Source organism: Apus apus, chromosome 1 (genome assembly GCF_020740795.1).
Source record: "Apus apus isolate bApuApu2 chromosome 1, bApuApu2.pri.cur, whole genome shotgun sequence".
Taxonomy (NCBI): Eukaryota; Metazoa; Chordata; class Aves; order Apodiformes; family Apodidae; genus Apus; species Apus apus.
In genome coordinates, this window is record NC_067282.1 from 16,337,188 (window position 1) to 16,352,392 (window position 15,205).

At 38.4% G+C, this 15,205-nt stretch overlaps 1 protein-coding gene across 1 annotated transcript in view; it reads right to left on the reverse strand.

Moving 5' to 3' along the window:
- Positions 1–15,205, reverse strand: part of GUCY1A2 (guanylate cyclase 1 soluble subunit alpha 2) — a 151,731-nt gene that overhangs the window by 118,831 nt on the left and 17,695 nt on the right. The window contains exon 3 of the mRNA XM_051608903.1: positions 13,231–13,352. Within this exon, the coding sequence (XP_051464863.1) occupies positions 13,231–13,352 (122 nt within the window). The remainder of the gene's footprint in view (positions 1–13,230; positions 13,353–15,205) is intronic.

A 15,205-nucleotide genomic window follows, 5' to 3' on the forward strand; every position in this document is an offset into this window, starting at 1 on the left:
GTCCCAGCCAGCTCCTGTAGGACTTACACTCCCTTGTCTTCTTTTCCCTGCTGGAAGCCAGGATACATGACAACTTCCCTGGCTTGCATGTCACATGCAGTGCGTTGTGTGAATGCTCACAGCCACAGGTGCATGCCCCCCATTGTTGACTGAGCTGCAAATGAGGCTTCAGCTTTTATACAGCCCCTCTGTTCACTGTCCCTGTGAAGGCTCCAGCTCTTACCTTCTTGAAGAATAAGCTACTGGGACTCAGATCAGGCCTTTGGCCTTTATCTATGTAAAGCCCTGCAGTCAGATTACACTGACAAATTAGACATTGGAATGGACTGCCCAGGGAAGTGGTGGAGGCACCATCCCTGGATGTGTTCAAGGAAAGGCTGGATGTGGCACTTAGTGCCATGGTCTAGCCGGTGTGGTGGTGGTGGACATAGGCTGGACTTGATGATCGTAAAGGTCTTTTCCAGCCTTGGTGATTCAATGATTCTGTGACATTTAAGTAGCTGGGGGGGGGAGCTGTGAGTTTTGGTGTCATTTTCAGACAAAATACTTTTCTCATTATAGCTACTGGGCACTGCCAGAAGATACAAAGGAATAATTACTTCTTTTTTGTTGCCTGCAAAGGAGGGCAAAGCCTTTCCATTTTAGGCTTCTATATTCACCCATCTTTAAAAAACCCCAACAACTCTGCCTCTTAGAGTGATCAAAATTGCTAATAGATGGGACAGCTCTGCGACATCTCACAATGTCACTTCAAGTCTCCATCACAGAAATTCAAGAGGTTTTAATTTACAGAGGTGCTAAGGTTGGTATTACTGAAGCGATGGAAGCCCCTGGATACAAATGCGTATCAAATCTTAGTCTAGCTTGTTATTTATCATTTTAAGGTTTATCTGGAAAAATAATGTTGAGATGGTTATTAAACATTTTGCTCTATTTTGGGAGGACATGCTCTGTTAAATTTCATCAATATAGAGTCCCTGCATCACGTAGTAGAGTTACCAAATTAATAAGATATGTTTGTATTGTTCTAGGAAGCCTGAATCAGCTGCATGTGAATTAAAAAAATCCAGCAAAAGTTTTGAAAATAAATTAATATAGGAATTAACAACATCATTCCTTCAGTGTATTGAAATTAAATCAAATCACACTTCAGTCAACTACTGAAAAATCTTAAAATTTATCTCTAATTCTAAAAGAAATTGTTTCTTTCCTAAGGGCATAATAGGCCCTTTATTTTAGTATGCATTCAGCATGCTTTGTAACATTGGTAAGATCCCAGTGGATCCCTGAACTTACTTTTGTTTAGATCACTTGTAGCCTTTAATTTTTGGAAGAACAGTGCCCAAGAAGGAGCCCAAGCCTTCTATACCCAAGAGGTATAACAAGGAACAGAAGAAGTCATGCATCTGATGTTTGCAGACAATAACCTTTGATTATCTCAAGGCAGCCTCTGAACTGCCTGTGCATACAGACACGGTTATAACAATCAATATACACAAGAGATCTGAGCATTCCACAGCTTTGCAGACTATCTGCAACAATAGTTTCATTTGGACCTTCAAATATGATTGATAGAAGATTCAAATGCATAAAATCACATATATATATAGAAGGACAACAGGACAAAACATATTTTATAAAAGAAGTAGTAGTAATAATTTGGGAACGTTCATTCAGATGCCATTACTCATAATCAAATTTGGTCACTAAACTAGGTTATCACAAAATATTCCCAGGATATTTTATGACCACAGATGGTCAAATCTGTGGCTAAGCCAAAAGAAAGTACCTCTGGTACACAATGCCCCCTAATATCCTGACTCAGAGGACAGTGTGCCAATTCCTGACTCATTACCACTACATCTGCACAATATTGTAGTATTTCCCATAAAAATACTCACTATAACCCCAAAAGAACTAAATTCTAACTCACAGCAATAACAGTGTCATAATCAAATATTAATAGCAAGGATCTTAGAAATTATCATATTCATTTGTATACACAAACACATATGCATACTTTCAAATGTCACTGTCCTGTAGAGTGAACTGTGAGCATCTTTAGAAGCCTGTGTGTGAAAGTGAGCCCTATGGCAGGGGCACCCAAGGCTGTAAGATTGCAAAGGCCCTGAAAGTATGGGAACAAGACAGCATCAGAAACCCCTGGGCAGCTGGTAGGAATGACTGTTCCAGAGCCATGCAACCTCCCAAGAAGCTGCCCAAAATGACTGCACAGGTGAGCTGTCTAAAATTACACTAAAGCAGTTGCCCTGGAGCCACTCACTGAAATTAGGGTATGCAGAACCAGTCACTTGTGTGCCTCACTGCTCCATAGGTAAGTCTCCTCATCTTATCATTATTAATGGGAGGTTTTTTTGCTGATTCTCTTAGATTGGTCTTGTCCACCCTGGAGGACTGGCTGTTCAATCTGGATGCAACGTACTAACCCCAAGCAATACGAATTATACAATGAAATTCAGGTCAATGACCTGGCTTGAGGACATGCACTACTTTTAAAAACATTTTAGCTTTGAATTGAGTTACATACAGTGCCAGCAGAAAATTAGATTAGCTTAGAATAGAAAAATGGATATACCCAAGCTTTACCAAACTGCTAGTCTGTCTCAGTTGGGAATTTTCTCTCTAATAATAGACACTATGAGATACTGAGAAAAACAAACACTTTCTAAAACAAACACAAATAATGCAACTATCAGGAAAGTTTCTTCCTAAGCCACATCAATAAGAGGACAATTTTTGCTTGAAGCAAGACAGCTTTTTATTTAAATAAAAAATATTTTAATTCTTATTATACAAACACACAAAAACTACTTTTGGCTATATTTCTACAAAGCTCTTGGCTTCAACAAGGTGCTTGTATGAAGTTGCACAAAATACGAAATCTTTATCTGTATTTTCACTGACTTATTCTTGCCTCTCCTATTGAAACAAATCATGAACAGAAGGACATACTTAATGTTGCTTACAATAACTCTGTATATGTTTCATCATAACCTTTTCATTTACTACCTTAGAAATTATATGAATACTTTGAAAGTCTTCTGTGGAGTTTCTCCTCACCCCTTTCTCTATACTGATATCTGTTCAGCTTTCAAGAGACAATAGAAATTACCAGCATCATTACAAGGAGAGAAAATGTCAGATTGTATCAGATTGCTATTCAGCTGCTCTGAAATCTTGTCTCAGCAGTGCCCAGTATCAGATGCCATAGAAAAACAGTAAAATCACAAAACAACATGGTTTTGAGGAAGCTCCTCCCTAACTGCTACAGTAAGTGTAGTAACAGGACAAGGGGGAACAGTTTCAAGCTGAAAGAGGATAGGTTTAGATATTAGGAAGAAATTATTTCCTGTGAGGGTGGTGAGACACTGGAACAGGTTGCCCAGGGAAGTTGTGGATGTGTTCAAGGCAAGGTTGGATGGGGCTTTGAGCAACCTGGTCTAGTGGGAGGTGTCCCTGCCCATGGCAGGGAGGTTGGCACTAGGTGATCTTTAAGGTCCCTTCCAACCCAAACCACTCTGTCATGATGTGATTCTGTGACTTATTCACTGAAATGGATGGAAGTGTCAGATCGGGAGTTAGTTTTATCACATATAAAAAAAACAAATGCTTGTTAAAAAAACTTGAGAACTCATTGCCTCTGTAGTGCATATTTTACTACATTTGGAGAATTCCATTGGCTAATTATTATCTTTAAAAATTACATTTGTTATGATTTCCACTTTCAATGTATTCAATATCTCCTTTGTGTTTGTTTTTTTTCTTTTATTTTGAGAAAAGAAAAATAAAATCTTCAAAATAATCTTCTTTAAAATCTTTAGGTCCTAGATCTGCACAAATAGTCTAATCTTTCAAACATCTCATATTCAGTTCTTTCTCTGCATCTTCATTTTCTCATTTTGATTTTGCAGGGAAATAATTAAAATTGAAGAGGGCACTGAAAATATGTCAACTTCTGTTCACCAAAATCAATTATTTGCTATTCTTTTCTGAAAACTTGGCATCTTGTATTCTTTCCTTTTCATTATGGACCTCTAATAAAAAATTTACGTCAGCTGTCCAAAAAAAAAGTAATATTTAAGATCTGTATGAATGCTCACCCATTCCAAATGCAGAGTCCACTACACTCCTGTATCATCTCATGCATGACTCCAACAACCACAGACTGGTCTTCCTAAAAGGCACTAGCTTGCAAACAGTAAGTAGGAAAAAGTCTTCCTTTTTTGCACCAGGACACTTCACTAAATGGTAATGATACAAAATAAACCAAAAATTCATCCCTACACTCTCCACTATTGCACAAGTGAATTCAGTTATTATTTTGAATTTGTGCTATTTACCAACCTTTTACTAATATACTGAATGCTATTCTAAAAATTCATCAGTCTCAATTTGCTTTCCTCTTGGAAAGTGATCTATTGTTTTCCTGCCATTTAATCCACTTCTTTGAGAGAACAAATCATGTCTTAACTCTAATAATTTTTTCATTAGTAATATAATTTTGCTGCTTTTTCTTACAATGGCATTTTTATTCTAGCCCATACTGGAAAGAAATTAAATATGCACATTGTAGAAGGAAATTGAGGCAAAACAACCATAGAATGAAAATACCACTATTGGCCTCCACTACAAAGCACTTTGTTTACAGAAGTAATACATAACATCTATTATTTTCCTTTGAACATGTGTCTCAAAGACATTTAGAGAAGATACTCTATACTTGTGAGACAGATCCTAAATTACCAGTCTTTAAGCACAGGCTCAAAGTACAAATTAAGAATTTCACTCAACTGGAGCAGAATAGCTGATTTCATCCTGTAATAACATGCTAGTAAAAGTTCTGCCTTGATTTTCTTTTTAGCAGTTCCCATAAACTGCAAACACACTACAAAGCATCAAGGAACTAATGCAGTATTTCTAAGCATTTTGTACACTACTAAGTCAAGAAATTAGATAGGAATCTATTCTCACATAGAAATTAATAAATCATAGGCTCTTCAAAAACCAACGGAAGATGAATGATGCTATAAAAATGCCAAAGTATTCCACTAACTTGTGGAGCATGAAGAAGTAATTACAAGCCACCCAGTTCTTCCTTAAAGTAAATCATGGAGACAATGATTACAGAGTGGCCAGCATCTCATTACTTTAGCATAGGAAAATATCTTTTTTGCTGGGATATCGATTAAGAATCTCTAAATGTCAAACACTAAGGGGGTGGGACAATTCAGACAATTCAGAACTCACACTGTGGACCAAAGTAGAATTTATTGCCTTCATCTATAGCAAATATTTCTTATATATTTTTAGATTATCAGATTTTTGGCCTGAATAAGATATTTTTCTTAAACGGCCTTTTGGACTGACAGCCAGGTGTCAGTTCAGAATCACAAAGTATAATTTAAGGCAATAAGGAAAGCAACATTTATTTCCTCAGTAAAAAAGATTTTGATGTGTATAGGCTAATGCTGAAAGCACATTAGATTAATCCTTTGGCTTGTAAGTGAGCCTAGTACCAGTATCTAATGACTGTATAAAGGACTTTTATTTTACTTCATCATGATGGTGAATTTATATCGATCTGGGAATCCAGACAGTACCTTTAAACTACCCATTTTAGTGCTTTTGTATAAATACAATAATGTTATTTTATGCCTTTACCTGTGGTTTTGACACAACTGTAACATTTGCATTACGCTTCTCCTACAGTGACATTCAGGCTCTGCATATCTTTCCAGATTTCATCAATTTATTGTTAAAAAGATTTCCTCACACTACTTCACCTGTAAGAGTTGTTTTACACAATTTTAATGAGATGTTTTCTTTCCTTGTTAAAGTGAGGGTCTCCTCTGACAAATGCTGCTTAGAAATACTGTAATTATGGTCTCTTGGTGAGGACCTGATCACTTGTGCTCAGTGTATGTATAAAAGATTCTGCTCCAAACTGCTGATACAGGAAACTCAGCTGAGATATTAAGAACAGGAAATGTTATTTTTTTTCCACCCATATAGCACTTTCAGTAAAAACCAATTCTGCAGGCAAAGCCAAGCCGTCTGAAGCTTTTATGTCCACCACCACATCTTGGAATTTTCACTTTATACGTTAATTAAATGAAAACTGCAGTGACTGGGTTTGTGATTCCTGAAATTAAGGCAGATTCAGTTTGTTTCACGTTAACTCTAGAGATCAAGGAGCAATAAGAATAAAAGTTTTTAATTTGTTTTTGTACTGAAATAAGCACACCTGTATTTGAGTTGATATAGGGAGCAGAATTTTACTTTTCCCATAAAATGAAAAATCCTCTCTCGTTATTCTTCACATACATAAAGTGCTCGATTCAGCTGACCAAGTATAGAAATCTAATGCTACCTGAGTCTTCATAAGGCATCCAAGACATCTACAAAAGAACTAAAAGGCAGTTACACCTGCCAGGATATGGGACTTAAGGGAGACCTACATATTTTTGAAGGTTTGACAGAGGCCACACAAGATATCCCACAGCACCTAAAATAATGACAAACACCTACATGTAGTCAATTAATCATGACCAGAATGTCTTCTACTTTATAAACAGACTTCTACAAGTGTTACTGTACATCGTAACTTCAAATTGCTCACTACCTACTGGTAGTTCATGTGCTTTCTAACCATAAATATATCTGAGTTGAGTGGAATTCTGATATTTTTGTTTACATTACTTTGGTATTGGTAGTGCACTGCAACATCTGCTAAATAATAGAAGTCCTGTGCTGAGACCCCAACCAGGAGAGAGTTCCAATTCTTAAAATCCATTAGTTTTGCCAGTTCTTTGGGCCATGCAAAATTTCTTTTAACCCCATTTGTAAACTAACAACTTTCATTATAAATCAGGCTCTATATCCTAAATTAGTTGCATCCTAATGACCATCTGCAGTCCTTAGCTAAAAGGCAATATGTATGTTCAAGATACAAGCATTTACAGTTCTCCAACACTTGCCAGGCAGTCAGTGTGCTGAACTCTTGTCTGTCCCTTCCAATTACATCAGCTGGTCTAACCTAATGGTAGGTGAAGATCTGCTCTGACATCTCCTTTTCAACATATTTCCTGCCTCTTCAAATGCAGCAGCTCTCAGCAATGATGTGCTGTTATTATTTAACAGTTCATACAATGATCCCAAATTTATTCCTCTTCACTATGGAATGTGGGTAAGAGCTGAGATTTTCTTAATTTCATAAAAGAAACACAGATCTTCAACTTTGACAAATGCAGAGAGAACAAGTAACTTCTATAGAATTATGCCTTTTGCCCTAAATGAAGGAACAGCCCTGCAAGATATATTTAGGCATGAAGTTACATGCCCTATATATAGCAGCCTACAGCACGTATCTTCTTCAGTGGTGACAAGTACATGTCACCCAGTGCAAGAGCTCTCTAAACCCCTACACCAGCAACGGATTCCACCTCCTCCTCAGTGTCTTGGGGAGGTTGAATCTAGAGAGATGATTTATCTCCCTGAAGGGACATGGCTCTATTCTGGGATTCCACATAACTTATCACAGGGCAATTTGGGAACTCTTGCCACTGGTGTGTGCCATCTCATCCTCCAAATGGAAGATGCCCAGAAAGATACTCACTTATGACAACCAAAGTACTCACACAACGCTCAGACGCAAAATCAAGAGTTCAAGCATTATCCCCTTTAAGCTAAGAATGCCCAAATTAAAAATTCTTGCAATACATTTGAGTCCACATGTATAGCTGACTTAGCAGCCATTGACACATGCTGTGCATTTTTTAAGGAAAATAAGGTAACTGTAGTAAGATTTAATTACTCAAATTTTTATAAAAGATGAAAAAATTACATTGCATAAATTAATTTCTTGAATAAAAAAAAATGGAAGATAATATTTTTCTGTATCTTAAGGAATGGAGGCAGATAGGTGGAATTCTCCAGCCCTTCTTGCTGAAACAACTAGCTGACACAAGTGGATTTGTAACTTCAGGCTGTGTGCCCAGGTTTATCCAAGTGTTATTTATGCAGTACATACAGCATGGTGCTGCAGTACCTACAGTAGCCTAGTACACAAATAGGTTTTCAAAGACAACCATTCTTCCATGTCATTAAAAATTGCATGAGCATCTACTTCTGTTTTGCAAATTTTGCACAACAGATATTTTTAATAGGTATTTATAAATTTCAGTCACCTTTGATTAGTTTTACTGTCAAATTTATGACAGATAATGGAGTTCCTCAGCAAGATGCAAAGAGGCTCTAATGGAAATACCGATGCCATTTAAAGGCAAGCAGGTAAGTCCCTTCATGAAACCCTGTGTCTTTTTTTTTTTTAAGGATTGAAATAAGAGTGGACAATAATTTGCATCTACAAAGGCTACATTAATTGTGTGCAGTGTTTTAAAAAAGTGTTTGGAGGAGGTGAGTTGAAGGCCATACAATTTGTATCTAATTTGTGCATTTATGATGTGAGAAACATAACAAAATCTATCAGAAGTACACAGTGGTGCTGAAAAATAAAAACTGGGCATTTCTCTGTTGCTTCAAAAAGCTCAGTAGCACAGACCTTCTTGGAATACCTGCCCAAAAGATAAGCAGGAGATAGGTCATGAAGGCTTTATGTCCTAAAATAAATTTCTTGCAGTAAAATTTACAGTCTAACAAAAAAGTTTTCATCCTTACTTTCCTGTTGCCAAAGTTTTAACTTGCCACTACCTAGAATTCTTCTGCTTTATTCTGACTAGCTGCAATTAGGTCAAAATGTACACTACAATCTTACTTGAAATCAAATTATTTTAAATTATGGGGACAAAAGCAGTCCCAAACAAGATTTGGCTGTCAGTGCTCAAAATGCTGAATGTACAAATGGTATGAAAACAATTTGCTTTGAGAAGGTAAAAATATGAATAGCACTGACATATGGCTTAAAGGATTAAAAAACTCCTGTTATCTCCATTCTGCAAATGGAAAATTGAGACACAGAAAGAATAAAATCTTGCCCAAGGTCAAATAAGAAATCTCTTCAGATACAATACTTCTTTCTAACATACCTCAGTATGAAATTAGAGTCACCTAATAAAGAAATGTGGTAGTCATCCACATAATATACTTCATCATAGAAATATTTTTCTTATCATTATTTCTGAAATAAATTCAAACACCATCAATCTGTTCTGAACAGAGCTTAGCTAGCCAGCTAAATGCATGATCTGTGTCAACAGGATAAAACATACCAGTGCTTATTTTTTAACTACTTTATTTCTAACTAGGAACCTCGTAATTCCTAGGGATCCTTTTAGAAGCTAGGATTTCTATTATCTTTTTTCTCAACTTTCAATATATTGTCACTTGGTTTTCCTTTGGATGATAGGACTAGGGAAGTGATTGCCACGCTGTACTTCATCCTGCACTGGTGAGGCCAAGCCCCAAATCCTCTGTTCAGGTTTTGGCCTCTCACTACGAGAGGACATTGAGGTGCTGGAGCGTGTCCAGAGAAGGGCAACAAAGCTGGTGAAGGGTCTAGAGAACAAGTCTAACAAAGTGCAGCTGAGGGAGCTGAGGTTGTTTAATCTGGAGAAAAGGAGGCTGAGGGGAAACCTTCTCACTCTCTACAACTACCTGAAAGGAGGCTGTAGAGAGGCAAGTGCTGGTGTCTTCTCACAAGTAATAAGCAAGGGGAAATGGTCTGAAGTTGCACCAAGAGAGGTTTAGACTGGATATTGGGGACAATATATTAATGGAAAGGATTGTCAGGCACTGGAACCCTGGAAGTATTTAAAAGACGTGTAGCTGTGGTGCTTTGGGTTTAGTGATGGACTTGGCAGTGCTGTGTTAACGTTTGGACTTAATGATCTTAAAGATGTCTTCTAACGTAAATGACTCTCTCATTCTATGACACTCTAAAAGTGTTCACACACCAATTAAAGAAAGCAGAGTCCATCACAAAGTGTCTGGAATGTTTTGGAAGGGTTACAAAATTAAATTAAATATTCCAGCCTCAGAAGCTGTCACTGTAAAGGAAATCTGATATCAGACATAGTTTAGAGCATGTGAGCATGATGGACATTGCTCCCTTAATTACAGTGCATTAAAGCAGGAAGAGTTGTATTCATGTCTAGACCTGTAGCAGCAGCAGCTCAGTGAGGAGATAAGGAGAATCAGGTCATTCCACTGCAGGAAGACGGTGTCACACTTTACTGATGACTTGACAGGAGGAAAATTCCAGTATACAAACATGATAAATCACATGCATCAGCTTAAGCATCCAGCTTGCAGTTAGCACTTGCTGTGAGCAGTGTAAGCACCAGGACCATGATGCAAAGCATCTGCTCCCATTCTTCTAAGTTTACTAATGATGTCAGCATTTGCTGTCTTCTGATGAATAAGAAATGCCAAAGGACTATCTCAGAGGCAGCTAAAGAGTCAGAAGAGGTGAGTCATGTTGGCATTATCTAGGGTAAGAGAGTAGGAAATTACTTCCAAGCACCTTTAAGAAAAAAATCTTCTTCCATCCCTAGACAGCAAGTCCCTGTTGCCACTTATATAAATAAACTGACAGACAGATTTGGTTCAGCAGTTTTCCAGCCTCCATCACAGTCAGATTCATTCTTGTCTCCTGTCTCAGCAAGGCCAATTGCTCTGGATACACACCCCAGTGGTTACATCCTTCTTACACAGAAGCAGTTCTCACTAATCCTTATTCAACCAGAAAAATAACGGCATGTGTGAGAACTAATTATGCAACCTCCGTTAATTATTTATCTATTGCGACAGGAGCTGCAATTAAAATGAAGAAGATGGTTTTACTGCTCATTCTCTTATGTTCCTGTCCCAGATAAGGAAAAGGAAGGAACCACTGCTTTTAAATTATCTCAGTGTTTTGCTCACAATGATGTATTTATTTTTTTGCTATGAACTCAACTTCATTCTTTAAAAGGTGAGCTTCTTCAAGAGCAAGTCTCTGCATATTTACTTTCAGCAAAGGCCACTTAATTAATTCCCCAAGACAGTTACATCTAGACATTATCCCTACACTGTGATCCTAACAGTCAGATCTGCCCCTGACACACATGCACTGTGAGGCTACCACTGAAAAAACAGGCTGCATATTTACTGTTACTCAGCCATGCTAAGGGACCAGAACTAGCACACTGATTTAAAAGCATGCTGGAGATGAAAAGGGATCCATAGCTATTTCTTAGAACACATACTTTGTGTCATGGTGAAATAAGTACCGAATGTCTAGTTTGTTGGGGGGCTTATAATATGCACATGATAACATCAAAAGTCTTTGCTTTGCATGAACCTTGCCTTATCACTGTGCGAATTTCTTTTTGAGAGTTGGCATTCAATTATTTTAAAACGCAAACAAAAAAAATTGTAATAAATACTGGACGTATTTACAACTTAATTTGTTCTAAATTCTCTCCATGACCAAAGCTGCAAAGTGCCAAATACTGTCTCTTTCCAGCAGCAGTTAAAGGCACTCAGAACCCCCCTGACAGCACATAGCATCTTGTAGAATGAAGCACCTGACTCCAAAAAAAGCATTTTGAATGTCAGTGAAACACAGTCATCTCTCAAACATGACATGTTAGCTGTTTCACAGTACATACCAAGTCTATTTAACAGTTTGAGAAAGAAAAGACAGACATGGAATGCATGTACCACCAAAAGGATTTAAAATCATCAGGATACAATGGTCCAGACCTCAATGTGGGCAGAATATCCCTTATGACATTCCACTGACATGGAAGGTAAATCACATCTTTAATTATCATACAAGGTTAGATTTCAGTGTTGAAGAAAGTCTCTCTAACTGCATCATCCCATAAACATGTCCAAGGTTTATACTATATATTACCAGCTGAAATGAAATGTATTATGGACAACAATGCCATCTTTCGTGCTGTCCATCTCAACTTCAGCAGCCTACCAAGACCTCAAATGGAAGATGACTGGAGGACCTCCCATATGAGGAGAGGCTGAGAAAACTGAGTTTGTTCAGCCTTGAGAAAAGAAGGCTTAGGGGAGACCTTATCACCGTGTTCCAGTATTTGAAGGATGGCTACAAGGAGTCACATGGGAAAGACAAGGGGTAATGGGCACAAGTTGCTCCTGGGGAGATTCCGATTGGACACAAGAGGTAAAATAAATCAAACACTGGAACAGTCTCCCAAGGGAAGTGGTAGATTCCCCCACGTTGGACAGCTTTAAGTCTCAGCTTGACAGAGTGTTGAGCCATCTCATATAAGCTATAGGAATACCTAGACAGGTTGGACCAGATGATCCTTGAGGTCCCTTCCAGCCTGGAATTCTATGATTCTATGAACTCTCGATTTGTAAACTCCATGAAAGCAGCAGATGGCAAATTATACTAGACACCAGTACCTTTTTTTCCCTTTTTTTTGGCTTTTATGGTAGATTTGTTTCAGCAATACAAGCCTGACTGAAAAGCAGTGAAGCTTACTAATAACTTGGGAAGAATAAGCTGAATAAATCATATGAATGGAGGTGACTGAATCACCATTCCTGCAGATGTTTAAAAATGTATGGATGTGGTACTTAGGAACATGGTTTAAGCACAGGACTTGGTAGAGTTAGGTTATGGCTGGACTCTTAAAGGTCTTTTCCAACCAGAATGATTCTGTGATCCTGTGATGCAAACAGCCAGCTATCTAATAGTGAAACTTACTAAGACAGTTGCACTTCAGTGATGGGTGACATAATCTGTGATATGAAACATTCCTAAAAGTTTATTGCAGCAAAGAACTCTTCAATATGAATGTAAGTTTCCAGAATGTTTCATGGCTCAGGTAGATCTTGCTCGGGCTTTCTATCCACCAGGCCCACAGACAATAACAGTATCTGTAGTTCTGTAGAACCCCTGTTAAACCACTTGAGACAATCCCAAAACCAAGACCTGCACAGGTGCAAGTCAATTTGAACTCAAAGTCTTTGAAACCTCTCTCATCACTCGGTATTGCACAATACATCTACACTGGCTCCACTGAAAAAGTAGTCCAGGTCATCTAAAAGGCACAAAATATATTTATAAAAAGAGAGAAATGTAGTAACAGTGCACTGATACGTAGGTGCCTACATCCTAAATTTCCTTTGTTGGAGCAAAAAATTTCTTGGTTCATTTTTGGTAATAGGATGGTCAGTAATCTTCTCTTCCAACGAAAGGAGAAATTTCCTTGTAAAAATACATACCAAGTACATTTGCCGTACACTGAAGAATTCCTGAGACATCTTCAGGTTCTTCATTGCCAGAGCAGTCTGTATAGGAGCATCTGTTTGATATATTGTGAAAGTTCTTTTCTGCATCCCTGTAACTACAGTGAAAAAAGAAGTACAAATGTTATAGCATCTCCTTATACAAATGCAGGGTTGACAGATGTCTTTCAGAAGGGGTGGTAAAGGATGCCTTTAGCTTCCCTTGTCTCCTCTCTCTTCTCCCTTCCATCACCCCTTTTCCATTTGTGCGTTATCACACACAGATGGGACTTCATTGGTAGCCTGGGTATTTCAATTATTACACTAAAATCTGGAATAGTATCTGTAACGAGAATGAAGATGTAAGAAAAAAATAGTCCCAAAGGGCTGAGGCATGAGGGAAGGGTATCATATATATCTGTCTTATGTGTCATTCCAACTGGGGTGTTGCCTATAGCAAAATTGTTCAGTAAACTCCAAACAAGATCTTTATGAGGCAATAGTGAGTATTTGATAATAAAGATAAATCTTCCATATCACATTACATTAGCACTGCAAGTATAAAATTTAGCTTTCTCTGTGAATTATCTTCTGAAAAGATCCCAGCAGAAAGAAGGATGACAAGCTGCAACTCACTGTGCTATCAAGAATAAAGTTTATGCTATAGTCTGTAAAAGAAAAATGGAAAAGAATCCCACTGCTGATGATAGAACAGAGTTATGTTCCAACCAGCCAGAAAGCAGGTATCATCTAAATTATTCTATTTTATTTCTTTTTACTGAATTGCTTTTCCTTCATTCAACAGAAACAGAGCAGAAGCTGAAACTATGTTTAAAACAAAGCTTTATGCAGGTGAAATGGAGGACAGAAGAGGGAATAAAAGTGAAGAAAATATTGCAGCAGAGTGATAATGAACTTGGCAAAATATGCAATTGATTTATCTCAAAGCACAGATAAAAGCTTTTCTAATGAGCATTTTATTAACAGTTTTGTTATGCTTTCACATTTTGATTGTACATCATAAATAATGAATAGCAGTTTGAGGGATTGGACTCTTCATCTGGTTAATGTCAGCAAAATCTCAGCACCTGGGTTGCCAGCAGCTGTGGAAAAGGGCTAGAGAGTATTCAGAGCTGCACATCAGGTTACCCCCTAACAGGGAAACTGGTTGTCCACCTGGAGTAAAGCATATTGGGAAAAGTGGGCTCATATTAGACAGAGAAAACCCAGTGGTAAGGGCTGCTGGTGTGCTCTGCAGTGAGCTGCATGGTCCGTATTGCTTTCCAGACCTCCAGCAATGCCAGGCCGTGTGCTTGGCAGGACACCATATCCTGGACACACTGTCTGAGCTCACCCAGAGCCCAAAGTCATGGCCCAACACCACCACTAGGAGACCAGGAGGTATTAAAAAAAGACATGTAGATTTGGTGCTTAGGGATACAGTTCAGTGCTCGACTTGGCAGTGCTCGGTTAATGACTGAACTTGATGATATTAAAATTCTTTATCAACCAAAGCAATTTTATGATTCTATCTTGACCAAGATGGGAAATTTGATGAACATTTATGCTGTACCAGGTGCCAGTGACCAGGTGAGAGGAAGTCGGGGCTGCCCCATGGTGGACAGAGCTGGTTCCAACCCCTTCCAGCTCCAATGACCCCACCAGACGGCACGGCTGAGCCCAGTTGCCAAGTGGGTGGTACCTCTGGGAAATGAAACAGCAAAACACCTCGTGGAGATGTGAGGAAAAGAACTGAGAAAAACAGCTCTGTGAACACTAAGATCAGTGGAGGGGCAGGAGATGCTCCAGGCACCAGAGCAGACTCCCCCGCAGCCTGTGGTGAAGACGATGGTGAGGCAGGTTGTTCCCCTGCAGCCCACAGAGGACCATGGCTGAGCAGATATCCACCAGCAGCCCGTGGAAAACCCCATGCCAGAGCTAGTGGATGTGCCCTGAAGGAAGCTGCAGCCTG